Consider the following 25,680-nt stretch of genomic DNA (forward strand, 5'->3'; position numbering starts at 1 on the left):
TGATGGTAATGTGATAATTTTTCCTATTGAAACAATACTTGCCTTCTTTTGTGCTCATAGAACATTTTCTTTATTATTGACTTCATGGTATGAAGGTAAGTCTAAATGCTCATTTATTTTTATGATTTTTTCCTGGTACTGAGTTTTTACTTTATGCCTTCCTAAGCTCAGGGACATTTTGAGTATTATTTCCTTAATTACATTTTTTTTTACCTCTATTCTGTTTCCTTTATCTAGAATTCCTATTAACACTGTATCAGGTTTCTTAGCACTGTTTCTCTTGCTTTTTATTCATTTTCTTTTATTTTTAAAAATTTCCTTATTTTATTTTTCTGTGTTAAGAAGTTTAGCTTCCAATTTCCTTTTTTTTTTCATGGAGTTTCTATTCCATGGCTTACTGCATAAATTGCATATAAACAGGCAATCATGATTCATTTTGCAATTTGAAGGCAGTGCTTCTTGATTTCAAATTATATCATTTTTATAGATTTAATATCCTTTTAAATAGTATAAAATATAAATTTAACTTATTTCTAAAGGATTTTCCTCTTTTTAAAAATGTTTCTGTTTCATAGGAGACTATCATCTTTGATATCTCACACTGGTCTCCTTTGTTCACCATACTGAATTCTCTTATGTCTGTTGTTTATCTTCTTTCCTTATGCTTATAGAATGGGTTTTCTATATACATGATTAAACACTGAGAAACATTGTTTTAAAACCCATGTAGACCTTACTTCAAGTATTTCAGGCTCAACTAAAGGAAAACACTGAGACGTATTTTATTTTGATTTTGCTGTTCTGTATGTTTAATAAAGAGATAACTACAGAGACAGTTTTTGAGCAATTCTTCTGTGGTAGAGAATGAAAGAATTAACTAATTTCCTCTCTTTCTTCTCTTCTCTCCTCTACTCTCATTCTCTCCGCAGTCTACTATCTTTCTCTCTTACCGTCTCTCGTCTTTATTTTTCATCTTTTTTTCTTATCTATGTTGTAAGTTCTATAGTATAACTAAGGAAAAGGGCACCCAGGGGTAATGGGATATGTTTGTCCACTTTTCCCATGCCAAATTAAAATTTACCCAGAAAGAATAACTACTAAGAGAAACTAGAGTGTTTTTAGGCATTTAAAGTTCCTCAAGTCTAAAAAATAGTATCTCAGAATAAATATGAAAATGACAAATTCTGTCAGTAGTGTCTTTGTGATACCTCTACAGACTAGCGTTTGCTATGCATAGATTCCCTCAATAGGAATTGGTTCAAGAATTGGTACCATTGTGAGTGGTGCACTTCTGTACTAAGATTTCTCTAGAAGGAATTAGGCACTCTATGTGGTGGCACATGGTCGTGATGTGTTTGCACAATCGCGAAGTGTTCCTTAACAACTGCTCCCCTATCCATTTCTTGGCTGAATCCCTGCCATTCTATGAAAGGGATGTCATATGTTTGCTTTGTACCTCTGGCTGATTTTCCTTACCTGAAGTGAGTAGAAAATTATTCGGTATTTTCTTCAAACCAATGCCGCGTATACTCTATCTTACTGAACGTCCTTGAACTTTCTAGTTTGGGTAGGTACACATACCCAAATTTTCACAGCTATTAACTCTTCGCCATTTTTATGCTTATTTAGTCCTTTTAATGGGAAACTGTATAATTAAATCTATGGACTTGAAATAGAGGTCTCTATGAAATTATTAAATTCTGGTTCTGCCTTTTTTTTTTTTTTTTTTAATTTTTATTTTTATTTTTATTTATTTTTAATTTATGGCTATGTTGGGTCTTCGTTTCTGTGCGAGGGCTTTCACTAGTTGTGGCAAGGGGGGGCCACTCCTCATCGCTGTGCGCGGGCCTCTCACTATCGCGGCCTCTCTTGTTGCGGAGCACAGGCTCCAGACACGCAGGCTCAGTAATTGTGGCTCACGGGCCCAGCCGCTCCGCGGCATGTGGGATCCTCCCAGACCAGGGCTCGAACCCGTGTTCCCTGCATTAGCAGGCAGATTCTCAACCACTGCGCCACCAGGGAAGCCCTGGTTCTGCTTTTACATGCTGAATTTTTACTTTCCAATTCATTTATCTATCTCATTATATGAATGATACTGTAATGCTTGTGGATGGCAGTGTCGGGGGGGTGGTGCGTATCACAGAAACTGCTCACTTCAAAATTGCTGATTTCTCTACAGCATTATATTTTTTCCAATATTCTTGTGTTTATAAACCTTGATGAGATGGCTGCTTTTTTTTAGTTACATTCTCAGGTTTTCATCTTGGAGTGATAAAGCCTTTCCAGTCAGGCTTCACTCTACCTGTTCAATTTAATTTTTTGCCATTTCCTCGGAGCGCCAGTCACTCTGAAACTGTCAGCTACCTGTCTGTGCCATACACGTGTACCTTTTCGTATTATGTAGGTATATTTCTTTTTTAAAAAGTCTTTTCTATCTTCTGTGTGTTGAAAAGTGTTGTTCATAAAGTCAAAGCTGAAATGTCACTCATTTAATGGCATCAGAAGATGCCACTCTGTGTTCTACAAGTAAGGTCAGTCACTTCCTTTGGACTCGTGCACATTGATCACACCACCGTGAAAACAGTTGAGTTGGATTGTGGTGATACACTTGATTTAATCTACGAAATTCTCAAGTACACTCATCTTTACATCAAGTGTGTCCTGCACAGACACTGGCACCTTAGTATGTGCCCAGTAAATATGTCTGAATGAATAAAATAAATGAAGAGTCTATGGCTACTTCATAGTCAAATAAATTTTAAAAATTCAGTCTATAATTTTATTGAGCATCTACTGTAAGACACTAATTAAGCACATTTATAATATTTTCATAATTTGTATAACAAATATTAAGCAAAATGATATTTACTATTAGTGTTATTGCTACTCTGCTCAATTAAAAAAATACTGCAGAGTTTTTTTCTGTGTTCCCGTATATAAGCCCTCTGGACCATTTATAGGATCCAATGAAGTTTTAAGTGACTGGACAAGCAGTTTTAATAAAACAAAGGGCGTTCATCTTACCAGTCCATCTCCACATTTTGTTCCAGGAGCAACCAGGCCAAAATCCTTAGAATCGTGGTAGTAAAAAAAAAGTTTTGCATTCAGTGGCATTCTGCTTCAGAGGCTTCTTAAGGTGATAGATCTTTTCTTCTCCAAGGACAGAAGAATGCTGCCCTCCTGTGCAGAAATCTTTCCACATTTGATATCTCTGAAGGAAGGAAGAGTATTCTCACACTTGGGACCAGAAATACAATAGAACTTTAGAGACTAGGTTGGAAGTGAAGTGACCCGGTCACTTTTTTCTAAACCAGGCTTGTCAGAGCCCAGGAGAGGCTGGGTAAACTGTTGGACCCTGTTTCCTGACCCTGGAAACTGAGATGAGTAGACAAAGATGTAAAATGATTGTATTTCTTTATGATATCTATGTAATAATAAGCAATATTAGCTCAAGTTTACAGGAGAATATTTCTTATTAGTAATTTGAATTAGCATAAACTTTAATCAGGATATTAAGATTTCCTTCTTACTCTTTCTTGCCTGGAGCACATCAGTTGATTCTCACAACAATCTATGAAGTTGCTGTATTATAACTCCCTCTTTACAGATTAGGCAGCAATTGGAAGTGAGAGAAGTTAAGCTACTGCCCATTTTTAGGATTATATTAGAAGCAAAGTTGAACTTGATTCTAGGTTTTTATTATTGTTGTTTTCAGTCCAATCCTGTTTGGGGGCACACAGAAAGCCTTGCCAAATGTCAGAAACAAAACCCAGAAGTGGGGTCAACACATGCTTTTTAAAAATCAGATCTAACATCCAATTCTCCCATTCTGTCTTCAACTTCAGCGTCTACCTTTCTTTCTTCTGATGGCTTTCCTTCTTTTTTCCTCTTCTCCCCCTTTTCTACTATTTTCCCCCTCCTCTGTTGCTTCTTTCTCCCTTTTTTTGTACCTTCTTTTCCTCCCTTTCTTCCTAAGAATCTTAAATCTTTCCCATCTTCCTCCTTGTATTCCATGACTTTCAGTTACAAAATACAGAACATAAATGCCAGTTAATTCCATCAGGGATGTATGCTCTCTCCCTTCTTGCTTCCCTTCTTCCTAATCTCCTCAGTAAAAACAGGCTGGCAGCTGTCAGAACAAGAGGCTGCTCTGATTTTGCAAAACACTCTGAGAGGGCACGTACTTTTCTTTACAAGGCACTTACTTTTTCTTCACAAGGAATTAATACGTGTTTCTTGTTTTTGCAGTATCCAAATTTATTTCCAATTTTATTCATCTTGTAGCAGATATCAGAACTGTCTTTTGCCTCTGGGATGCAAAAAATGGTATGATAAAAGTAAAGAATGAAAGCATGAATATGACAAATCATAAAATGCCTTACTTTTCTAATATAATTGAAGTTCAGTGTTATGTAGCAGTGAAGCAGAATGGAACAAATAAATTACTAAAAACTATCCTATTGCCTCAGGAGGATATTTTAGGAAGGACTATGCCATATAAAAAAGAAATACTGAGCTAGTTAATTAATATTAGAGGTAAAGTCAATGATATGAAAGGTATTATTCAGAAAGGTGCCAGGTACTATCTGCCACAATGGCATTATCTCCAATCTTGTCCCCAGATTCCTAAAGGACGTAACAGAAATACGGCTATTATCTTTATCAAGCATTCACTGTAATTGTCTTTCACCTTTATCAAACAGTTCAGAGCACTGGTCATCCCGGGTGGGACAATTCCCCATGAAGCAGTAGCCTTTTGCATTCTTGCAAGGAAATCCATTTATTTGGAATTGGTCCTTAGGACCACCCGGAAGAGTGGCCAGTACACATCTCAGGAAATCACACTCATCTTTTGCTGGTCTGCATATAGACGCTGCTTTTTTCAACTGTTGAAGAAAACGAATAGATTGAATCTTGGACACCCATAGGTTAGGAAAGGTTCAGTAAGTAGGAGGAAGTAAGGAGGTTGACCCATTTAATTTACCTAAAAATGTTTTAAGGATGGATCATGACTTCCCTCTCCATTCCACTGAGAATTATTAGCATTCTTGGTTTTTATGTAATTTTAGGAACGACAGGTTGGTGTTTTTGAAATTTGGTATTAGAGCAGCACTGGGAAGAGTTGGAATGGACATAAAATGGGGACATGAAGCATATGTTCTGTTCATCTTTCCTTCTTCATCCCTTTAGTACATCCCTTTCTCACACCTCACCCCACTGTACACGCACAACTGGGAACGCCAGACTCTAATGAGGAATCACCACTCCCAATAAATCAGATCTTTTCAGATGAACTAAAAAAGTACCCAGGCTCTCACTGCTGGAGGGCACGACATGGAAATATTCTCTTTCATTCAGCCATTCAATATGCATTTAATTTGTGCTGGGTTTTGGAAAGATTTGAAGATGAATAAAACACACTTCCTTTCCTTTGTCAGTTCACAATCCAGTGGCGTGAAAGAAGTGTCAGTAAACTCTTGGACAGAGACATTTGGACTTTTGGTCATCTTTCCTAGGAATACATCTCCAGCTGCTGGTCACTATCACTTTCCAACTCCAGGATAACCCTTTTCCCTTTCAGTTCACTGTCGTTGGGATGCCATTTTCCCCCTCAGCTGAGGTGAAATAGGTTGGTAATGATCGACAAAAAAAGCAAGAATAATGTTAGTCGTATAACTCCACTCCTAAAAGTCCAAGCACTGCTTACCTGCTTCTCCACTCCCCAGACCATAACACTGCTTAGTATTTAGAAGTCTGAGCATCTCAGAAGAAGCTGTATTGGGTACGAGCAATCTTAGCTCCAATCTGGGATTAGTGGTGGAAGGTCATTCAGTGGCCAGACGACTCTGGTTCTATGTATACTTAATAAACTGAAAACAGAGAAACCCAGTCCTAGCAAAGGATCTTACCTGACAAGATTCACAGCATTCTCCTTCTGCACAACTAAATCCTGGCTTCAGCATACATTTGTGTGCATCACAGCAAGGATTAGTGCACTCCTGGCAATAATCAAAAATGAAAAAATTAGAAGCGGTTTGTAGTTGGCTCCTGTTTGAAGAGTTAATTTGTGGTGCTTCTATGCAATTTAGCCATAATTGTTTTTCAGAGTTAATCCAAATGCATGGTCCTTGTCTATGATATGTATACAAAGACTACTGCTTGCAACTGGTGTTTGGGACTTTTACTTTGTTTCCTTCCCTTGTGCTGTTCAGTACTCCACAGCTAATGATTCTCACTGGTAGCATACAAAGCCCAAAGTTTGTGACCTTCCATTCTCCTGATGACTTCTGTTCTCTGGAAGAGTCCTGCGGCTTCTCATGCTAAATGTTGGGTGTGAGATAATACAACTTCTGATTTTATTTTTTCTCAAGATGCTAAATATTTCAGGCTGAACTTTTAACAAATGCATCATTAGATAATAACAGGATAGGACACTTAGACCCTATCTGCTGAAACAAGTTAAAACTGCAAAATATTGTCTGCATCTTGTCATGTAAGGTACTTCAAGTGTTGGAATGAAACTGTAAAACCATTCCAAAAAATGCACATAGGCAAAAGCATCACTTTCCAAAGTTAGGATTCTCTTTCCATTTAATCTGAGACATTTGAAAAATAGAAGCTGTAACCTCTGGACATTCGCTGCCTCCGCTCTGATCTTGGAGTCTCTTCATGGCCAGAATGAATTTTGAATTGTGCAGTGTCTAGAGCATAGCTACTTAAAATGTGCTCCTTGGACCGGCAGCCTTAGACAACCTTGCAGGTTGGTAGGAATAGGATCTCAGTTCCACTCCAGACCTACTGAATCAGAATCCACATTTTAACAGCATGCCCAGGTGATTTATGAGCACTTGATTATGTGAGAAGTCATTATCTAGGACACATACCTATATGATGAGCTCTTGAAAGAAAAGCTCCTATGTTAGAGAAAAGCAGAATAAGAATTAATTTAAAATATGCCTCCAAGGCTTATTCTAAACGTATCAGAGACTGCAATAAATATGTGTAAGTTTAGAAGGTTTCTGCTCAATTAAGTTTTCTAATAATGCGAACTGGTCAACAGGGATATAGACTAGCCTCATAAGACCCTGAGTAAAACTCAATTGACTGACTGTGAGGAATTTTGTAGAACAGATTCCTACTGTGCATGAGAGATCAGACTTAACGACACCTATGAGCCCTTCTCACAAGAAGAGCCAATTAATGTATAAACCAGGCTAATGTGATGCTTTGAATCTCCAGCAAGATCATTACATGACTTGGTAAGAAACCTTGCATTGAGGCTGCACCAACAATTTGTTTCTATTTTTTTTTAAAGCACAGTTTTTAAAGCTTTACAAGAATTACCATGGTTGATTAGTGGCTACATCCCTGTCTAGGTTCTAGCTGAGGTTACACTTTGTAAATGTAAAGGTAACATCATTTGCAAATACCTGAACAGGGCCACAATCACACTCTTCTCCATCATCCAACCTCTTGTCTCCACAATATGGATAATCACTTAACTTATCAGAAAATGGAATATTGAACATGCACGTTGGCTTATAATCCTTGAGATATTGCTGGTACTGGTTTTGCGCATTTACTGAATTTTAGTGCAGGAGTGCTAGAAATAGGATGAGTTAAAAATAAAGATCAATCATATCAATGCATAGTGGTAGAACAGCTATGAAAGTTCTATGAAGAATTTAGAGCAAAAAAAATATGTAAATGATGGACTCAAGGTCCATTTACCTTTTTTACTCTTGTCTTACTGTTACAACAGAGTAGTAGCTGGGCTCTTTATTATAGGAAATGTCTTATTGAAACACAGCCAACACATACTATTTTAGTGAAAATTCTCAGACTATACATCCGCCAGAATATCCTTCCTGAAGCCCACGGTTTAGACCAATTGTGCCTGCTGCTCCCATATCACTTTTTATTTGTCCCACTTGAAATAATCTATATATTTGCCTACCATCCATGCAAGAATACAAGCTTCTCAATACAGGGACTGACTTGTGTTCAAAGTTTTTAAAAATAAGCACTAGTTAACACAGTGCCTGGCACAAAGTAGTTCTCTATAAACATTTTCTGAAACAAACTATTAATATTTAGTACGCTCTTACACATCTTAGGAATGTGACATATTTCTTTTTAAGCTGAAACTTGCCTCCCTTCCATCTTCCTTTTGTTTTGACTCCCTTGTCATTATTATTGATACAATGATTGGATACAGGTGGACTTTTAAAGTCTTGGAGACGTTTCAGTGGGATATTGTGGTCCCCCCAAAATTATGGTCCCCCTACTAATTATGTAGATAATGATGTAAAATTAGATATCAGTTACTGAGTTCTTACCCAGGAGATATTAGGAAAATTCCAGATAATAACAGTATGTCCCTACAATATTGAGTTTTACTCAAAGCCACTCCCCCAATATTGAAATATATTCTCTATGTTGTTTAAGCCTCACCTTCCATCACTATCCATCACGCATTTTCCCAAAGTACAGGTACATGGGTAATCATCATGCCACATCCCAAGGTTATGCCCCAACTGATGTGCCATTCTGCTTGCAATTGCATTTAGGTCAGGTAAAAGATCCTGATGCCAAAAAAGATGTGCATTAGAAATTTCTATAAGATAGTACACTACAGTACATAAAGCTTTGAACTAGTGGTTGAGAGCTGGTTTCTAGCTTCTGGTTAACTAGTATTTTATCTAAGAGGTCGTGGACTTAGTTATCTTCCGTTCTTGCACCTTAGTTTCTCAGTTATATAATGAGGTTGGACAAGTAACCTTTTGGATGTCTCTAACACTAACACTTTGAAATTTTTTTTTTTTGGTGCAGTAATAGTCATTGTTGGTTTTATATAGACTCATTTTTACAAATAGCTCAAATTTATTAAAGTCCTACACAATAAAATAAACATTATTGATTGTCTTCTATTACTAGATATTCAAAGGGAGTAAAAATAGAAATATGTGAGTTTCGGGTTTCCAATTTATAGTCTCACATTAGGCAATAATGTTATACAATCATGAAGAGGCAGTTACTACTATGAAAAAAGTCAGAAGATCAGTAATGTAAAATCCAACACAGAGTTGATAGTTATCTCTGTTCTTAGTTCTATTTCATGTTTTAATCTCTATATTAATGAAAAAATTAAATTTCCAAAGAGGGGTGGGGTATCAGGTTACTGTAAAAGTAAAACACCCCTAATTTGGTGATTTCATCTTACTCATATGACATTTAAAATGTGTCCTGGATGGGTTACAATGTCATAATTGGAGTTGACAGCCTATATTAGATTAATTTGACTCTATTATGCAAAATTTTGTTTCTAAAATACCATGGGCAAAGGCATAATCATAAAAAGAACCATAGGAATAATAAATCATGTAGTCATTTTAATAAGTACTGGCTTTTAAGTTCAAGGTCTTACAAGACTTGCTTAAGCATAACAACAATTAGGCAGAGACACTACAGGAAATCAACCCAAACCTTGATATCTTAAAGAATATCTTAGATAGTGTTATTTGGGCAGCATTTACTAGAAGTGTAGTGACTTGGGAAGAGATCAGATAAACAAGGGGAGTCAGCAGTATGTAGGTCTTAGGCTTTCTGAAAGTGAATGGTAAAGCCATCTAGATACGATATTTTCCACATAAGAACAATTATCCTTACTTGCTAAACCAGCCATCAAGTTTTGTGTATATCACATGTCCTTATAAATAACTATATTTAATATGCAAAAGAGCTTTCCTAATCTTTGTAGGTTAATTCATGTATGACGTTCATATAAACTCTGGAAAACACTGGTTTATCTTCATTATTTATCTATAGTTTTTAATAAAACATTTCCCATTTAATAACGGAAACATGACAGTTTCATCATGACATTTTGGTGGGAATGTATGACAGGATGCATACATGGTCCCTTTTAATAGGACACAGAAGATTACAGAAATCTAAGATAAGCATTTTGATTAAGTAATATAACATAAATAAAAGACAGCCCACCTTAACGACACTGGAGGAATAATAGGGCAGGCATATACCCCCTGGATAAGAAGTTCCGTGTGCATGTGCGTAGAGCCACTTTCCACTATAAACAAGATATAAATAAACTCATAGTTCAGTTAACACAAACACTGAAGTGCAGTGAGCCCCCCCAATGCTAGTGCCTTGGCACTGGAGTTCTGGAATTGAGGATGACCTTGGTTGATATGAAGCTCATTTTAAACCTGTGGTATTTTAGAGGCATGGAGAAAGTCAATGTAATCTTGAGTTGAAATCATAAAAGAGTACTTTCCCCCCCCCCAATAATAATAAGGTCAGAGTCCATTTGACTTGACTTTAGTTTGCCCTACACTCAACTTTGGATAAAACCACTTAAAAGACCAAAAAAGTTTAAAGTGTTCAGAGGGGAAAATGCAACATAGTGAATGGACTCAACACCACGATTAATTTGCCGTGGTTGAAAATTAAAACAAAAAATTAACCATAGAAACTCATAGAGGATTTGATAACTATAATCAAACATTTAAAACACTTGTCATGTGAAAACATGTCTATTCCTGGATTATCTAAAAAGACAGATGTAGATTTGAATATTAAAGGGAGCCAACTTTGATATGCTTTCAAGAAGAACATTTAGAGTTGGACCACTTTAAAAAGAACTATCATAGGCTGAAGGACCATACGTAGAGTATAATAGAGATGGTTCAAATACAAGAAAGCTAGTCAGGCTAGAGGACCCCTTCCCATGTTTAACTGTTTTGATCAAGAAAATATGCTATATTTCTTTCTTCACTGCTGATATGTTTCTGTCCCTACATTTTAAAGTCTTAGTATTTGACTATGCATACTGGAAGAACTTAGAATTCTGGTCTTCCCAGACTCTGGAGATCTTGGGAGAATATCAGCTATGGAGATGAAGCACCAGAGAAAGCACAATCTGGATTCTGACTTGCTCATGGTCACTGAAACCAAAAGTCACACCATGATAATATCATATACGGTATCCAATCACTTCTAGATCTATGTGACTATAGAGGGAAGACATATAAGAAACCAACATGAGAAGTTCTAAATATGATGCCCAGTTAGTCATTTACTAGCACTCCCCCATATCTCTATTTGTAGACATACTATTGGTGTGTGAAACTACTGCTCAAAATAAGAGACACACATGGAAGTAAAAGATTGTCTACTTATATCAGGTTAATTTTCCTAGGCTAATTTATTAAGTATTTTAAGACATACATCCACGGAATAGGCAAAAGAGCTAATCTTGCCTGCTGTGAAGGTCATGATAATATTTTACTTTACCTCCATAATTTTGGGGCACAGTAGTACATGAATATCTGAACCTAACCACTATTCCCCTGGAGATATGTGTTATGGACCATCCTGGATATGAAAATCAGAAATGATATTTGGAGGTCTGGTTCACTCATCAGTCTGCCAAAGGGCTGAACCTGACCTCTGACTATGGGCATTGGAAGCTTCACAGTTCTGAGTTCAGACTGAAAGTTAACATTTAGATAACGATAGAAAGCATATTTGCAGGCTATGTTTGTAGCCCTTAGGAGAAATACTGGTAATATAGGTAGATGAAATAGTTAAAGTGGATACCACTCTTATATAGTAGCTTAAGGACATCAAAGAGATGCTAAAAGACTCCACTGCTTCAAAGTTGTTCTTCCCTAATTTAACATTCCTTATGATGACAGGACTATGTGAAACACAGAGGTGAAGTTAGATCAGTTCCACCATAATTTATCATTTTCCTATAGGCTGAGTAGTGTACTAGGTATTTTGAATGACAAAATGGTAAGATTAGCCCCCCTTTTAAGGAATTAATGACCTAGTATTACAGAAAAATCCAACCCTTTACTTAGGAACATTAAAGCTGTGACAGGTTTAATTTATCAGATTAATTATTTGTTATCTTAAATATAGATGCTCTTGAAGAGCTGGTCTGGATGCACACACTCTGTTGAGGGAAAATGTCCAGGAAATGAAGTGCTTTCTCAGAAAGGTGGGTTTAAGTGCAGTGTTGAAACGGCATAGCATGGAAGGCTGAAGAGAGTTAAAATTGGCTGCTGATAAGTAAAGTAAATGGATTCTAAGGGTGCTTTGCTTACCTAATGACATTTTCAACTCTGCCCAGCAACATGAATATTTCAAGGTTTTCCTTTCTGATATTAATCATTATTAGGAAGAAAGGTATTTACAAGTTCATCTGGAAATTTTCTGTATAGCTACACATAACATTTTTATCCCTGTGACTTTTATCCAAAAAATCAGCAGCTTTAAAAAGTATTTTGGTTTATTTGTTTTGTTTATTTTTAATAATCCACCTAAGATATGCAGGAAAATAGAGCAGCGACATACCTGAGTAACATAACGTGATCAAAAATTCTTCCTTTTTTTAAGGATTATTTCTTGCCAAGCCGAAAAACGTAATAAGGTAGTTTCTATTTTAGAATCTATATCTATTTTGTCTCCATTTGTCCATATTCAAAGCCAACTAATGTCACTTGAATGTCCAAGGTTTTATAAATCTGTTCAAAGGAGAAATAATTTTTCACAATGTCAAGTTGCAGAAGGATCCTTTATCATGACTATATTCCTTTATATTAAAAAAAGAAATTTTAATGTGTGAAGTACATAAGCAAAAGTTCAGACCTCATTTTACAAACAGTTGTATGAAACAGAATATAGAGTTGAATTGTCCAGAATATTGGGTGAATTGCCATGACCAACAAAGAAACTTGACTAAAAACACCTGATTCTCCTTGAACTATTATAATCCTTACAGACACTGGGCTCAGGATATGTCTAAAATAAATAATTTACTAAGCTCTGAGATTATACCTGACATGAAAATATGAATTTATGAACAGTGGCACATAATGGAATGAATGTTCTTTATTCATCTCTCTACTTAGGTCATGAGTTTGTTCTGTAGCAGATTAGAAAGTTGATATTGTTTTCAAAAACCAATAGCTTAGCTTTCATGTTTGTTCCCCATGTTTGATTTTTGGAACTACTTTGTTGTGTAAGAAATCTTATTGGGAATTGCTCAAAGCCTCAAAACAGACAGAAATAGTTGTAGCCCAAGGCTTCTTACACCTATTCCCATCTGCTTTTGTAAACACCTAGTTGATAGGTACTTTGATGCCAGGACAAAAGAGTTTAAAAGTTTAAGGAAATATTATGATGATTTTGAGATGAAGAACTATGTATTATATCAATTTTATATTTCATAACAGCCAGTACAAAGTTGGTTGAAAGGAAGAATGAATGATAAACTATGAACACTAAGTTAGGAACAGAAATAGAGAGGTCAACTCAACAATATTAATAGAGAATGTAACTGATTATTAAGAAGTTTAATATTCACATCATTGCTATAACAATAACCTTGTATTAATTTTTCACTTTTCTTAACCTGCATAATATGAATATATTGAATTTCATGTGCCAACATGATAACCGTGACCCATAGTCATTTCATAACCGTGAGAACTGTGGTTCTCATAAACTCTTATAATGTTAGACCTTTAGTTAAATCATGATCTCAAACCTAACTAGATGTCCATTCCTTTTGGATCTGATCGTATTGTGGAATAAACCTTATGAATTAGGTCCCACCAAGAAAGATAATTTTTTTAACCTTTGGATTCTCTACATTCATGGGTGGGCTTTAGGTCCATAAAACTGGATTCAAGTGCAAATGGGAACAATATTTGTTATTCTATGGATGTATTCTCTTCTAGTGAGAAAATATCCTATAAAATAAAGCCATATTTTATCTACAGCATGCTTGGATGGGTTTGGATATACATATTCGGAAGGTTGTTGAGAGAGTTGGTTCACTCTTCTTAACAGAGAAAGAACTTTGGAATTTCTGAGGCAAAAGAGGTGAAGACATGAAAGTAAAGTGAGAAAGGATGCAGTGAAATAATGAGTGTGGAGGATAAAGGGCCAGTAAGAAGGGATATGACAGGAAGAGTCAAGGACTTTTAGACTATGCTACTTTAAATTATTTGTGGTATGAGCCCCCAGTCTGAACTGAAAATCTTTAGTAAAAGTTCAGCAATGTGTAACAGTTTTGGAGATGGGACCCCAAGGAGAGAGATAGAGTCTTATATTTGGGTCAGTGTTAGAGGAGTAATAAAGACAATTGCAAGATACAAGAAACAGGAGAAGCAGCACTTGAGATCACCCCCAGAGCAAAGCCAGTAGTGGGTGTGGGAGCTCCCCACTATGCCCAGGAAAGGGATTAATTTATATCCAAGGCTAATGGTAGCTCTCAGCCTCTCCAATCCTGTTTGGGAAATTGAGAGTACCCTGAAGCAACTCCTCCACATCCTGCCCATGCTAGGGGGCTGAGACAGCCCCGCCCACTGTGGAGAGTGTTTTCCAGCCCCATCTGACCCGAAGGGCTGGTGAGAACACCTGAAAGATGTGCATCCCAGTGGTGCTCAAGCTGAGAGAAGGGCAGAGAGAGCCAGTAGTTTGCAAGCAAAGCCAGTAATCCTGTTCAGCTGGGAAACTTGGGGTCAGCTTGAGTTAAGGAAACAAACAAGGAGCTTTACCAGTTTCAGGGCTGCTTCTCCTGCTGTGCCCAAGCAGGGAATTTAATTTGCAGCCCCACTCATTGCTGAATATAGACTTCAGCCTGTCTGACCAGGGACCTTCACTGTGAGACGCTATGTAGCCCATTCAACTGTGGAACTTGAACAGAGTTCAGCCCGTGGCTTCCCCCATCTGCGGAGCAAACCTGGTGGCCTCATCTAACCCTGGAATTCAGTGCACTCAGGTCTGATTCAGGCCCCAAACATTCTAGTAAAAAACTAGAAAAAGATCAAATGTCCTTCAACTGGTGAATGCAGAAACCACTGATCTAAAGGAGCGATTTCTTACAATGTCTTTCTTTGGGGCCTCTTTATCCTGGTAATGGAGCTGGTCGGAAGGAGTCAGCTTTAAAAAGATGTGTATAAATCACAGTATTACTTCTTTAACAGGATTCTAGTTCATTTCATGTTAGACGAATTAATCATTTTAGTGAATTTTACAGAAATATTTCCCCTGATTTTTCTGTCTAAACATGGGCAATAAATTATAGCTTGAAAGACTTTTTGCTATGCAAAGGTCATGGAAGAGTGATTTAAAATAGTGGATTTGATTTACTCATGATGGGTATTCAAATCTTTGTACATTGCTTTATAAATTTTGTGATAGTGACCAATATTTGAAACTTATGTAAATATTAAGTGTCATTTACTTAGAAAACCAAAAACTTAGAGCTGTGATGCATTTGTTGCTGTGATTTTTTTTTTTCAATGGAATTTTGCTAGACTACTTGGTGAACTGTTATGTTTTGGGCTGTCTTAATATCAGTATTACTACAAAAATCCAGCAGAGATCTATCCTAAAAGTTTCTTTCCATTTGTGTTTTTGGCTTGATTCAGACTGTATCAAATCTTACCATGTTGACAAAATTGACCATTCCCCAAACTCGATTCCTCAGTTTGTTAGGGTGATTATTCCTGCGATACTGGAAATATAGACATCAAATCAATACTCATTAATCATAGGAGTTGAATAAAAATTCAACATCATGAGATATTTCAAAGAAAAAAATTCGTTGACTTTCCTTCCAGAGAGCTAAAAAATCTGGGCAACTTATGCAGAAATACATGTTTTATATAAAATAACTAGATATAGCAGTTTCAAAAGTCATGCTTCACCTTGGCACTACTTTAAGGTTTTCTTTATAACTCTGCTCCCTCTTCACATTAAATATATTACATTACGTTGATTTATTAAACCAACTGATAAGTGTTCTTTAGAGTCCATATTCATAACAAAACTTATTAAAGCTCCACAGCAACCATTATATTGCAAAAAACAACTTTGTCAGCACTCCTGTATCCATGGTGGCTACAAACTAAGGAGCATATAATCAAGGATCATCCTGGAGCCAGGGATATGATGGAGAGGGGCAAGAAATTGTGGTTTCCCCCTCCTTTCTCTCCAGGAAAAGGCTAAGAAGACAAAGCAGTTTCCTGCTCCAGCTTATTTAGTATGTTGTTCTCTTCTTACAGGTGGATTCCCTATTTGTACTTGTTCTCAACATTATCAATTTAGACCTAATAAAATACACTTAATAATAACATAAGGTATCCCATAGAGATAAATGCAAATGGTCAAGCTTCTTTTATAATAATTTTAAAAAAATGCCTTTTCTGAATGCTGCAATTATCCTATAGTTAACATTCCATTGCTCGCCTGTTATCTTAAATACCTGAATACCCCAAAGATATTACATTAGAATCCCTTTAATTTTCATTTCCTACCCACTCCTCAACCTACTACTCATTGATTTAAATGCCACTATTCTACTGAAACTATTCCTGATAGGCCCATAAATGTCCTCTTAATTATCAAATCCATTGCGTTACTAGAATAAACCTTCATTGTTATGCACACTTTTTCTTTTGATATGTGCTGGGTTGGGTTTGCAAATATTTTTAGGGTATTTACAGTCATATTTGTAAGTGAAATTGGCTTATAATTTTACTTTTTTTTTTTTTTATAAATTTATTTATTTATTTAATTATTTTTTGACTGTGTAATTTATTTATTTAATTATTTTTTGACTGTGTTGGGTTTTCGTTTCTGTGCGAGGGCTTTGTCTAGTTGTGGCAAGCGGGGACCACTCCTCACCGCGGTGCGCGGGCCCCTCACCATCGCGGCCCCGGCCGGCCCCCCACCCCCCGCTGCGGAGCACAGGCTCCAGACGCGCAGGCTCAGCAGTTGTGGCTCACGGGTCCAGCCGCTCCGCGGCACGTGGGATCCTCCCAGGCCAGGGGTCGAACCCGTGTCTCCTGCATTAGCAGGCAGATTCTCAACCACTGCGCCACCAGGGAAGCCCTAATTTTACTTTCTTGTCTGGATTTGTTATCAGTGTCATCATAGGTTGTTATGGTAATGACCCTTAAGGAATCGCTCTTCCGGGTATCTGCACCAATGTGTGGTTCCCTCAACCATTGATTATAGACTTGGCCGTATGACTTTAGTTAATAAGACATTAATAATTGTCCTATAAGCAGAAGCTTGAAAAGCTCTTGTACATTGAAGCCTGGTCTCTCTCATGATGTTTTGATGCCCAGCTATAATACCAGAAGCACGGGCTTGCCTACTGGGGACACATGGGCCAAACCCAACACTATATACCACACAAGTGGCTAAGGCCAAGTTACACCATCCAGCCAGCCCAGTGGAACCACCAGATTACTGCAACTGTATAAATGACCCACACTAAGTTTTGGGTAGTTTGTTACACAGCAGTAGATAACTAATACGAATGTTATAATAACTATGAAATGTGTGAAGAATTTTTCCTATTCTTGAAAACAGTGTATAAAAGATGGGGTTTTCTGTTACAATAAATTTCGGTAAAATTTGTCTTTAAACTCATCTGAGCCTAGTTATTTGTCAATAGATTGTGGACTACTTATTTAACTTTAAAACTTTGTTATATTCTTTTTGGAGTTTCCTATTTCTTCTCAAGTCAGCTTCTTAACATTGTACTACATTCTTCTGCTCATAAATTTATTGGCACAAGGTTGTTCATATATTTTTTAATGATATATAACCTTTCCTATATTTATAGTTATGTTTTTCTTTCATTTCTAATTTTATTTGTACTTCTATTTTTATCTTAATAAGTATGGTCAGAAGTTCCTCTATTTCATTTATCTTTCCAAGGGACTAGCATTTGACTTTGTTTCTTTTTGTCTTGTGCTTTTTGTCAATTTTACTCATTATTAAAATCATTTTTCCTTCTCTTTTTTGGTTTTATTCTGTGTTTATGTTCTAACTTTTCCAGTTAGACTCTTAATTCATTAAATTTCTTTCTTTTTTAATATAAATATTTGTCTACAAATGTCCTTCTAATTACTGTTATGCCACCTGCATCTAGAAAAATTTATCTCAACTAATGTTTTCTTTTTGCTATTATAAATATTTAATACTTTCAGATTTGACTTTTTTAGTCAATTAATATTTGGCAATGTATTTTTCTTTTAGTTTCCAAATCAATTTTCTTTTTGTAGTCTAGTTTAACAATTTTTTTGTTATACCTTCCAATTTGGTTGTGGTTAAAAAAAAGCAGTGATCTTCTCCATATATATCTTTCCTATCTGTTTTACTTCCTTTGTGGCAAAATGTCAGTTTAATTCTTGAAAATGTTTTGTTTGAACTTGAAATGAATACATATTGTCTTTTTTTCTGGTTGCAGTATACATCCATCAATTGATTAGATCAAACCTATATTTATGTGGTTCAAATCTTTTCTATTTTTGTTGAATTTTTTCCCTGCTTAGCCTAAAATTTTCTAATAGAGAAGTAAAAAGACACCCTTCTTACCCTGTAACCATGTTTTTGTTGTTGTTGTTGTTGTATATCTTTTTATACTCTGCTGTAAGGTGTATAATCTGAAATATCATTGGATGATTTGCAGTTCTTGGAGAGCTCATTCTTCTTTTCGTTATGTTGGTTGACTCTTCCTCATGTGATTAGTTTTACCTTGGATTATGATTATAGGGCATTTTTGACTTGAAGTCTAGCAGTTTATCGAATTTATAATCAGTTTTTTTGTTGAAAGCTTGGCGTGGCATTTCTGTATCTATAGAAAAGTATGTCATGCCCCACATCAGTGCAGGACACAGGCGTAGGGTTTTGTTTTCCCATGCATAATATTTTCCCTGCCCATTGCTACAGGCAGACAAACAAAACATTTCCTTTCTCTTTGCAGTTTCACTAGAGAGCTTTTCCAGTTCCCTTTCAGAGGTGGGACAGCCCTTTGTGGCTCTGGGCCTTATGCAATATATTCTGTATACTGTGTGTTGTGTCACCATGCCTTTGAATTTTAGTTACTGTTTTGATGGAGATTCTCTGCCTCATTTTTAGGACTTGGAGATTTTCTGTGTTTTTTTAGCTCAACTATAGATTGTGGACATATTTTCAATTTTTTGAAGTTGTTCATCATTTCCATATGTTCATAATGCGGAGGGAGGTTCTATTTTGGCTTAGTCTGCTATACTGCCAAAGGACATTATCATCTCTTATATATGTCTGTTTGGGGAAGCTAAAAACAGAACATTGAACCTGGAATGGAATTCTGATTAAAATACTACTTTCTCTTTGTTAAAAATCACAACTATAGTTTTATAAGAATGAATGGGGAGCAAATGTTTATCTGAAAACTTACCATGTTATCATCAGCAACAATGAACAGTTCAATATACTTTTCTTTTTCCATACTCTGGAAATTTATGGAAAATTGAATGAAGTATGGTTAATGTCTCTTATCTTAACATTTTAAGCTAAAATTTTCAAGGTAAGAAATGTTAGTATTATTGGAAGTTGACATGCAGGAGTATATCTAATAATTCTAGAAATGTAGGTAAATAAAACCCACTATATTATTAAAATGTGTGCTTCTATGCATCAGATTCTAGTAAACCTGAAACAACATTCCATATTTTATTATCCTTTTTTTTTTTTGTTTAGTCTTTCAGGTAAAATAAGGATTATAAATAAAGGATCATGAATCCAGTTTTTAACATTTAGGTTTTTTTTTTTTTTTTTTTTTTTTTTTTTTTTTTTTTTAAATTTTTTTTATTTATTCATTTATTTATTTATTCATTCATTTATGGCTGTGTTGGGTCTTCGTTTCTGTGCGAGGGCTTTCTCTAGTTGTGGCAAGTGGGGGCCACTCTTCATCACGGTGCACGGGCCTCTCACTGTAGCGGCCTCTCTTGTTGCGGAGCACAGGCTCCAGACGTACAGGCTCAGTAATTGTGGCTCACGGGCCCATTTGCTCCGCGGCATGTGGGATCTTCCCAGACCAGGGCTCGAACCCGTGTCCCCTGCACTGGCAGGCAGACCCTCAACCACTGCGCCACCAGGGAAGCCCTTAGGTTTTTTTTTTAATTTACAAAGTAAATGCTTACTAAGTAAGCTCATGTAAAAAGGACCATCTACAGTTGAGAGCAAGACGTATAACTGGCCAACAGGAGTGACTGTATTCCTTCTACTCCTCTTCTATCTCCCAATCTCCCTTTGTGGGAGTGTCAATTCCAAGGAAACATATAAAAGTTGTTAATTATAGATCTTTTATTTTATAAAACACAATACCAAGAAATTCTAAGTTTTCAGCTTTCAGTGTCATGCATTGAGGTACATGCATATGCTCTTGAATATAAACCAGAGGCATATTGTTCAAATATTTGACTGTCATTCTTTTCTGAACTAAGTAATCATTTATTTATTGATTTATTCAATCAAAAAAACCCATCTATTAGGCATCTAGTAAGTTTCAGACACAGTCTACACCATGGATATGTGAAGAAGATAAACACTCACAGATCTTAAAGGCTAACATGTAGAGGGGATTTAAGTTGATATGAACAAGTATAGAAAAGCCTAAAATATGGAGGACTATCATTGTGCCTTCATTCTACTAGAAATTCCACCTTAACAGTTAGAATATTTGGCCTGATGAAAGGGGGATAACCTGGCTTATCATCAACAACTCCTCCAAAAAAAGTGGCAGGAAAGACAGGGAAAGAAAAGACAATATCTAAGAGAGATTTCAAGATGTAAATTTCATTCTTTCCAACCACTTATAGCCCTAATACTATAAATCTATATGTAGGGTTGTAGATATCCCCCTTCTTAGAAATTGATGAGACAAACTGAGATTCGATGTAGGGAATGAACACTTTCTGTATAGATAACAAAAACAAAAGTTTGACATTTCAGATTTCAAACAATGAAGAGTCAGATTCAGGCAGCCTATACACTTCATTAATTGGGCTCATAATCTCTCTCTTGAGATCAGTAAGAAAGTAGGAGGCATTTGACTTGGGATAAAGGTAATTTAAAAATAAGGCACTCACTTCCATTTTGGAGTCTTCCATGGATTTAGTATTGTCATTTGGAACAGCTGTCCTGGTAAAATTGAGCTCTGTACAAGAATAATTGGCAGGTTGCTGCATCTGGGGTTTATATTTGAACACCAAATGTTCTCCTTCATCCGAATATTTCACTGGTTCAATGTGGTACCTTTGGTCACTCACCCTGAAGAACCCCCTGTGGAAATTGGGAATACAGTGTCTATTTAAGATCGTTTCCATTTTACTACTACATTACTTACACAATATTTATCTGTTCCACTTTATGGAGTTTGCCTTTTTAAGAAAGGGAAACTGCAGAGTCAAGGCCTCATGTAAGCATGTAGCCAGGTATTCTGAGAGACAAAGAGGTGAGATGGCATGTAACCTTTGACTCAGTAACTTTTCTAAGAGTCAACTCATCTGGATTTTCAGAAGTTTAACAGCCCAATCTCTCCTTTGAAGCATAGGTAGAGTAACAATTCCCACCCGGGGTTGAGGACCTCTGGCAAGTCTGAGTTCTTGCAAAAATTTTGTGAATTTTCATGTCCATCATTCATTAATTACAGAGTAAATATATGAAGGTACAGACACTATTATGGGTAATTGTGTCATTAAAGGGTTTCTCATTCTTGAAAATACTGGGACCTACTCAAGTAAAATCCTCAAAAATGAAGACACAGGTTTCTTGCTCTTCTACTCTTTGCCTCCCCACATCTTCTTCCTCTGTCCTTGAGCCCGAGATCTAGAGACAACTTATATAGGCTTTACTTCTGACATTTTTTACTTTCCAGAGTCTGGAAACACTGCCTAATTTAGTAAAAAGCTGTGAAACATTGTAGTGTGATGCAATGGGGATTCACAGGCCTAGAAATTAGTAGGCCTGGTTTTTGGATGGAGTTCAACCACCAGCAAAATGAATGTTCAGGAGCAAGTCTCTGATGTCAGTATCCTGATCTGTAGCATGAGAGGACAGGCTGGATGAGTTCCAGTCACCTTCCAACTCTGAATCCCTTGATCATATACTGAAAAACTTGTCTTGCTTAGGGCTGTGTTTTACATCTTTTTGTCAAAAATGAACGTAAACAATGGGCTGGAGTGGATCCTCATGCTGAAAATATACAGTAGCTTTTTTCCATTAATTTTTCTATTTAAAGGTCTTAAAAAGAAAAGAGAAGTGAATGTCTTTGAAAATTCATAGGAAAACTCATAAAGGTAGAAAGATACGGTGCATACCTCAGACCATTACATGTGCTGATACTGGCAGCAGAATCAAATTCATGTATGATGGATCCTTGGTAAAAACAATGATCCTAAAATAGATGAAGAGGCTATTGATATAAGTACATGTATTGATATTATATAAATATTAATATCTACATATTTTATGTTCAAAATACATCATTACTTCATTTTCACAAACTACACTTATGTTCATTTATGCATTCATTCATGCATTCATTCATTGCATTCTTTCATTGGAAAATTTCGAAGCTACTTTAGAAGCCTTTTCTTTTAATTGCATGATTACTTTGTGTGAAGCAGTGTATGAATTATTCTCTCACAAATTTAAGAGTCTATTAGTTGATGCTAACCTCAGAAATGTGACCCTTTTCCTTTGAAATATTACTCTTTTAATCCATCTTAAAATCCTATCAAACTACCCCTCTTGTGCTATTATTATAAATTTTCCCCAGTTGCCTATGAAATAAAGTCAAAATTTTTGATGATCGCAGAAATTAGGTCTCACTCTCCAACCAGGTCCCCTCGTGCCTTTGTCTCCTGCCTCTCTGCTTCGATCAAGTTGGTATCTTTATTACTCCCTACTGGGTGTTCCATCCTTGGTGATTCCACCAAATAATTTCTCTTTCCATCAGTTCCTTATGTTCAACTCCTGCCTATATGTGACACTTTCCATGGTCCTGGACCTCAGACTCTCACAGACGAACAACCACTCACTGTATAAAAGAATGTTACCCAGTTTTCTTACTGTTCTACTTTACAAAGATTGCATGATGACTGAGATTTCATAGTTGACAGCTCCTTAAACAGAGGCAATGTGGTTTAAAAGTATACATTTAATAGAAGAGAATAAACTCATCCTTGGCTAGAAGGCTGCAGTGGGCATGTTCTGTAAAGGGGAATAAATATAAAAATAGAACTCATATCCACTGGAATAATATTCATGATTAATGAACAAAGATTCATTTGGAGAATGAAGGAGAGGACTCAATGTTGGTGCATCAGAAGGACAGGGTAAGAGGATTTGACTCCCGTAAGGGTCAGTTAGATGGAGGTTTTAAACTTGTTTCATGTCTTTAAGTTTTATCCTTTAGCTTAATTACTATTCCATCATGGTACCTTATACTTCTCTGGTGTCCTGCTTTACCCTTCCTCCAGACTTTACCCCATTTTGGGTACATAGAAGTTAGTGTGGTAAAGGAAAATACATTAGCAGTCATTGATTTGCTTGTTAGGCAGTGATCAATCTCCTTTAGAGGTCAGAGTGTCATAGTTTCTGTTCTAGAATCATTCAGTGATGGTAGTCAATGCAGGAGTAATTTCTGATGTAACACTTTCTGAAGCTGCTTGTAAAGCTAGGATGGGGTTTAAAAATCATACGAGGAAACAATAGTTTCAGAGAAGAGACATAGGAAGGTCCCATAAGATACCATGATCTGAGGATGCTTGGTGATCTGCTCTCCTTTTGTGGAGTAGTATGTCTCACTGTAATCTGAGGCTAGGAACTTCCTGGAAAAGAGGGCAGAGAGGTAGTGAGATTCACTTATTCTAAAAAGTTAGGAGGTAAAACATATTATGTGAGAGTGAAGGCTCTAGGCTGCTTTCACTTCTCAGCAAGATCCTCTTATGCTAAAAGCAAATAAGCAAAATCAATCCCAGTCACATGAAAAGCCTTTCTACCTAGATTTCATGGTTTGGTAAAGATGATAAAAGATTCTGGCAGTTCTAGCAAGGCATCATTTTGAGAAGAACCTAGAGAAAATATTATCTAAGTAAAAATCTTCTTGCTTTAAGCGCCAAAATTAATGCAAAAAAATTGTGATGTGTATGTATCATATATATAAATATATATACTATATATATTTTATCTAAATATACAGCTGTTGGGTTGATATGTATTAAGATATATGTATCATATGTACATAGATATGGATTTAATATGATTGCAAAGTTTTTACATTTTACATAAAATTATACAATATTAACTGTAAATATTGTAACCTCTAAAACAAAAGCTTTAAACTAAAACAGAGAGATATTGCTATAAAAACAATCAATAAACAAAAAGCCAGTAGATAAGAGTAAAAAAGAAATCAAATAGTTCAAAGATCCAAAGAAGGGCAGGAAGAGAAAACCAGAGGAACAAAATCAGAGGCAAACATAAATTAAATATTAAATACAACCATATCATTCATAACATTAAATGTTAATGGATTAAACTTTCCAATTAGAAATCAGATTGTCAGAATCACTAAAAAGGCAGAACCCAACTACTTGCCATCTTACAAGAGACACCTTTTAAATGTTAAGACACAGGTAGGTTGGCATGAAAAATAGTATTTTATGGAAACAGTAAATATGTGAATGCAGAGCTAAGCTGTAGTAATATCAGGTAGAATACAGTTCCCAAAAAGATGGGCATTCCATAATGACATAATGATAAAAGAGTAAATTCACCATAAAGAAAAAATAATAGTACATGTGCATAACCTAATAGCTAAGCTTCCAAAACATGAAGAAAATATTTTAAAAATTGAAAAGATAAACAATTCTAAATCATAATTGAATGTTTTGACATTCCTCCCTCAGCAGTTGACAGAACAAATAAACAAGTAATATAAGTAAAAATAGAAGATCTAAATAATCCTGTCAACCACTTTGTCCTAATTGTTGTTTATAGAGCACTTCACCCAGTAACTGCAAAATACATATTCTTTTCAAGGTATGTTTAACAAATTAGAACATAGATTTGTCCATAAAACAAATTGCAATACATTTCTTAAAAAATGGTATCATACAAAGCTTGAGAAAGGGTATGCAAAAAGTACCAAATGTTGGAAATTAAATAGCCCACTCTTAAATAATCCATGAATCAAAGAAGAAATCTTAAAAGAAATTAGACAATATTTTGAAAGGAATTATAATAAAATAAAAGACATCAAGGTGTTTGAAATGCATCTAAGTTAATGCTTGAAGGAAATGTCATGGTTTTAAATATTTTAAATACTATGACAAAAAGATGAAATGTTTTCATAAAAAAGTAAACACTAAATAAGTAGAACAAATTAAATAATAAAGATAATAGATGGATTCAGTGAAATAAACAGACAATTGCAATAATAAACAAATTCAAATGTTGGTTATTTGAAAAGATCAACAAATTGATAAACCTCTTTAGATTTGTCAAGAAAAAAAAAAGAGGGAGAACTCAGATTACCAATATTAGAAATTATAAAACGGTTATCATTAAAGGTACCACAGATATTAAAAGAATAATCAAAGAATAATATGAAACACTTTATACCAAAAATTTGACAACTTACATGAAATATACATTTTCCTTGTAAATTACAATTTAAAACTGACATAAAATGGAATAGAAAATCTGAATAACCCTCTCAATAAAATTGAATTTGTAATCATAAAACCTCCTCCCCACATATACACACAAAAAACCCCTCAAGGCACAGGTAGT

At 35.7% G+C, this 25,680-nt stretch overlaps 1 protein-coding gene across 1 annotated transcript in view; it reads right to left on the minus strand.

Moving 5' to 3' along the window:
• Positions 1 to 25,680, minus strand: part of ADAM7 (ADAM metallopeptidase domain 7) — a 61,374-nt gene that overhangs the window by 26,036 nt on the left and 9,658 nt on the right. Inside the window, 17 exon segments of the mRNA XM_036855600.1 lie at positions 3,025 to 3,084; positions 3,086 to 3,211; positions 4,206 to 4,309; positions 4,691 to 4,886; positions 5,910 to 5,999; positions 7,431 to 7,575; positions 7,577 to 7,603; positions 8,455 to 8,585; positions 10,006 to 10,090; positions 12,385 to 12,407; positions 12,409 to 12,509; positions 12,512 to 12,554; positions 15,488 to 15,556; positions 19,277 to 19,330; positions 20,970 to 21,162; positions 22,200 to 22,276; positions 23,636 to 23,714. Coding sequence (XP_036711495.1) covers positions 3,025 to 3,084; positions 3,086 to 3,211; positions 4,206 to 4,309; positions 4,691 to 4,886; positions 5,910 to 5,999; positions 7,431 to 7,575; positions 7,577 to 7,603; positions 8,455 to 8,585; positions 10,006 to 10,090; positions 12,385 to 12,407; positions 12,409 to 12,509; positions 12,512 to 12,554; positions 15,488 to 15,556; positions 19,277 to 19,330; positions 20,970 to 21,162; positions 22,200 to 22,276; positions 23,636 to 23,714 — 1,603 coding nt within the window.

The sequence above is a fragment of the Balaenoptera musculus genome, chromosome 6 (genome assembly GCF_009873245.2).
Source record: "Balaenoptera musculus isolate JJ_BM4_2016_0621 chromosome 6, mBalMus1.pri.v3, whole genome shotgun sequence".
Classification (NCBI taxonomy): Eukaryota; Metazoa; Chordata; class Mammalia; order Artiodactyla; family Balaenopteridae; genus Balaenoptera; species Balaenoptera musculus.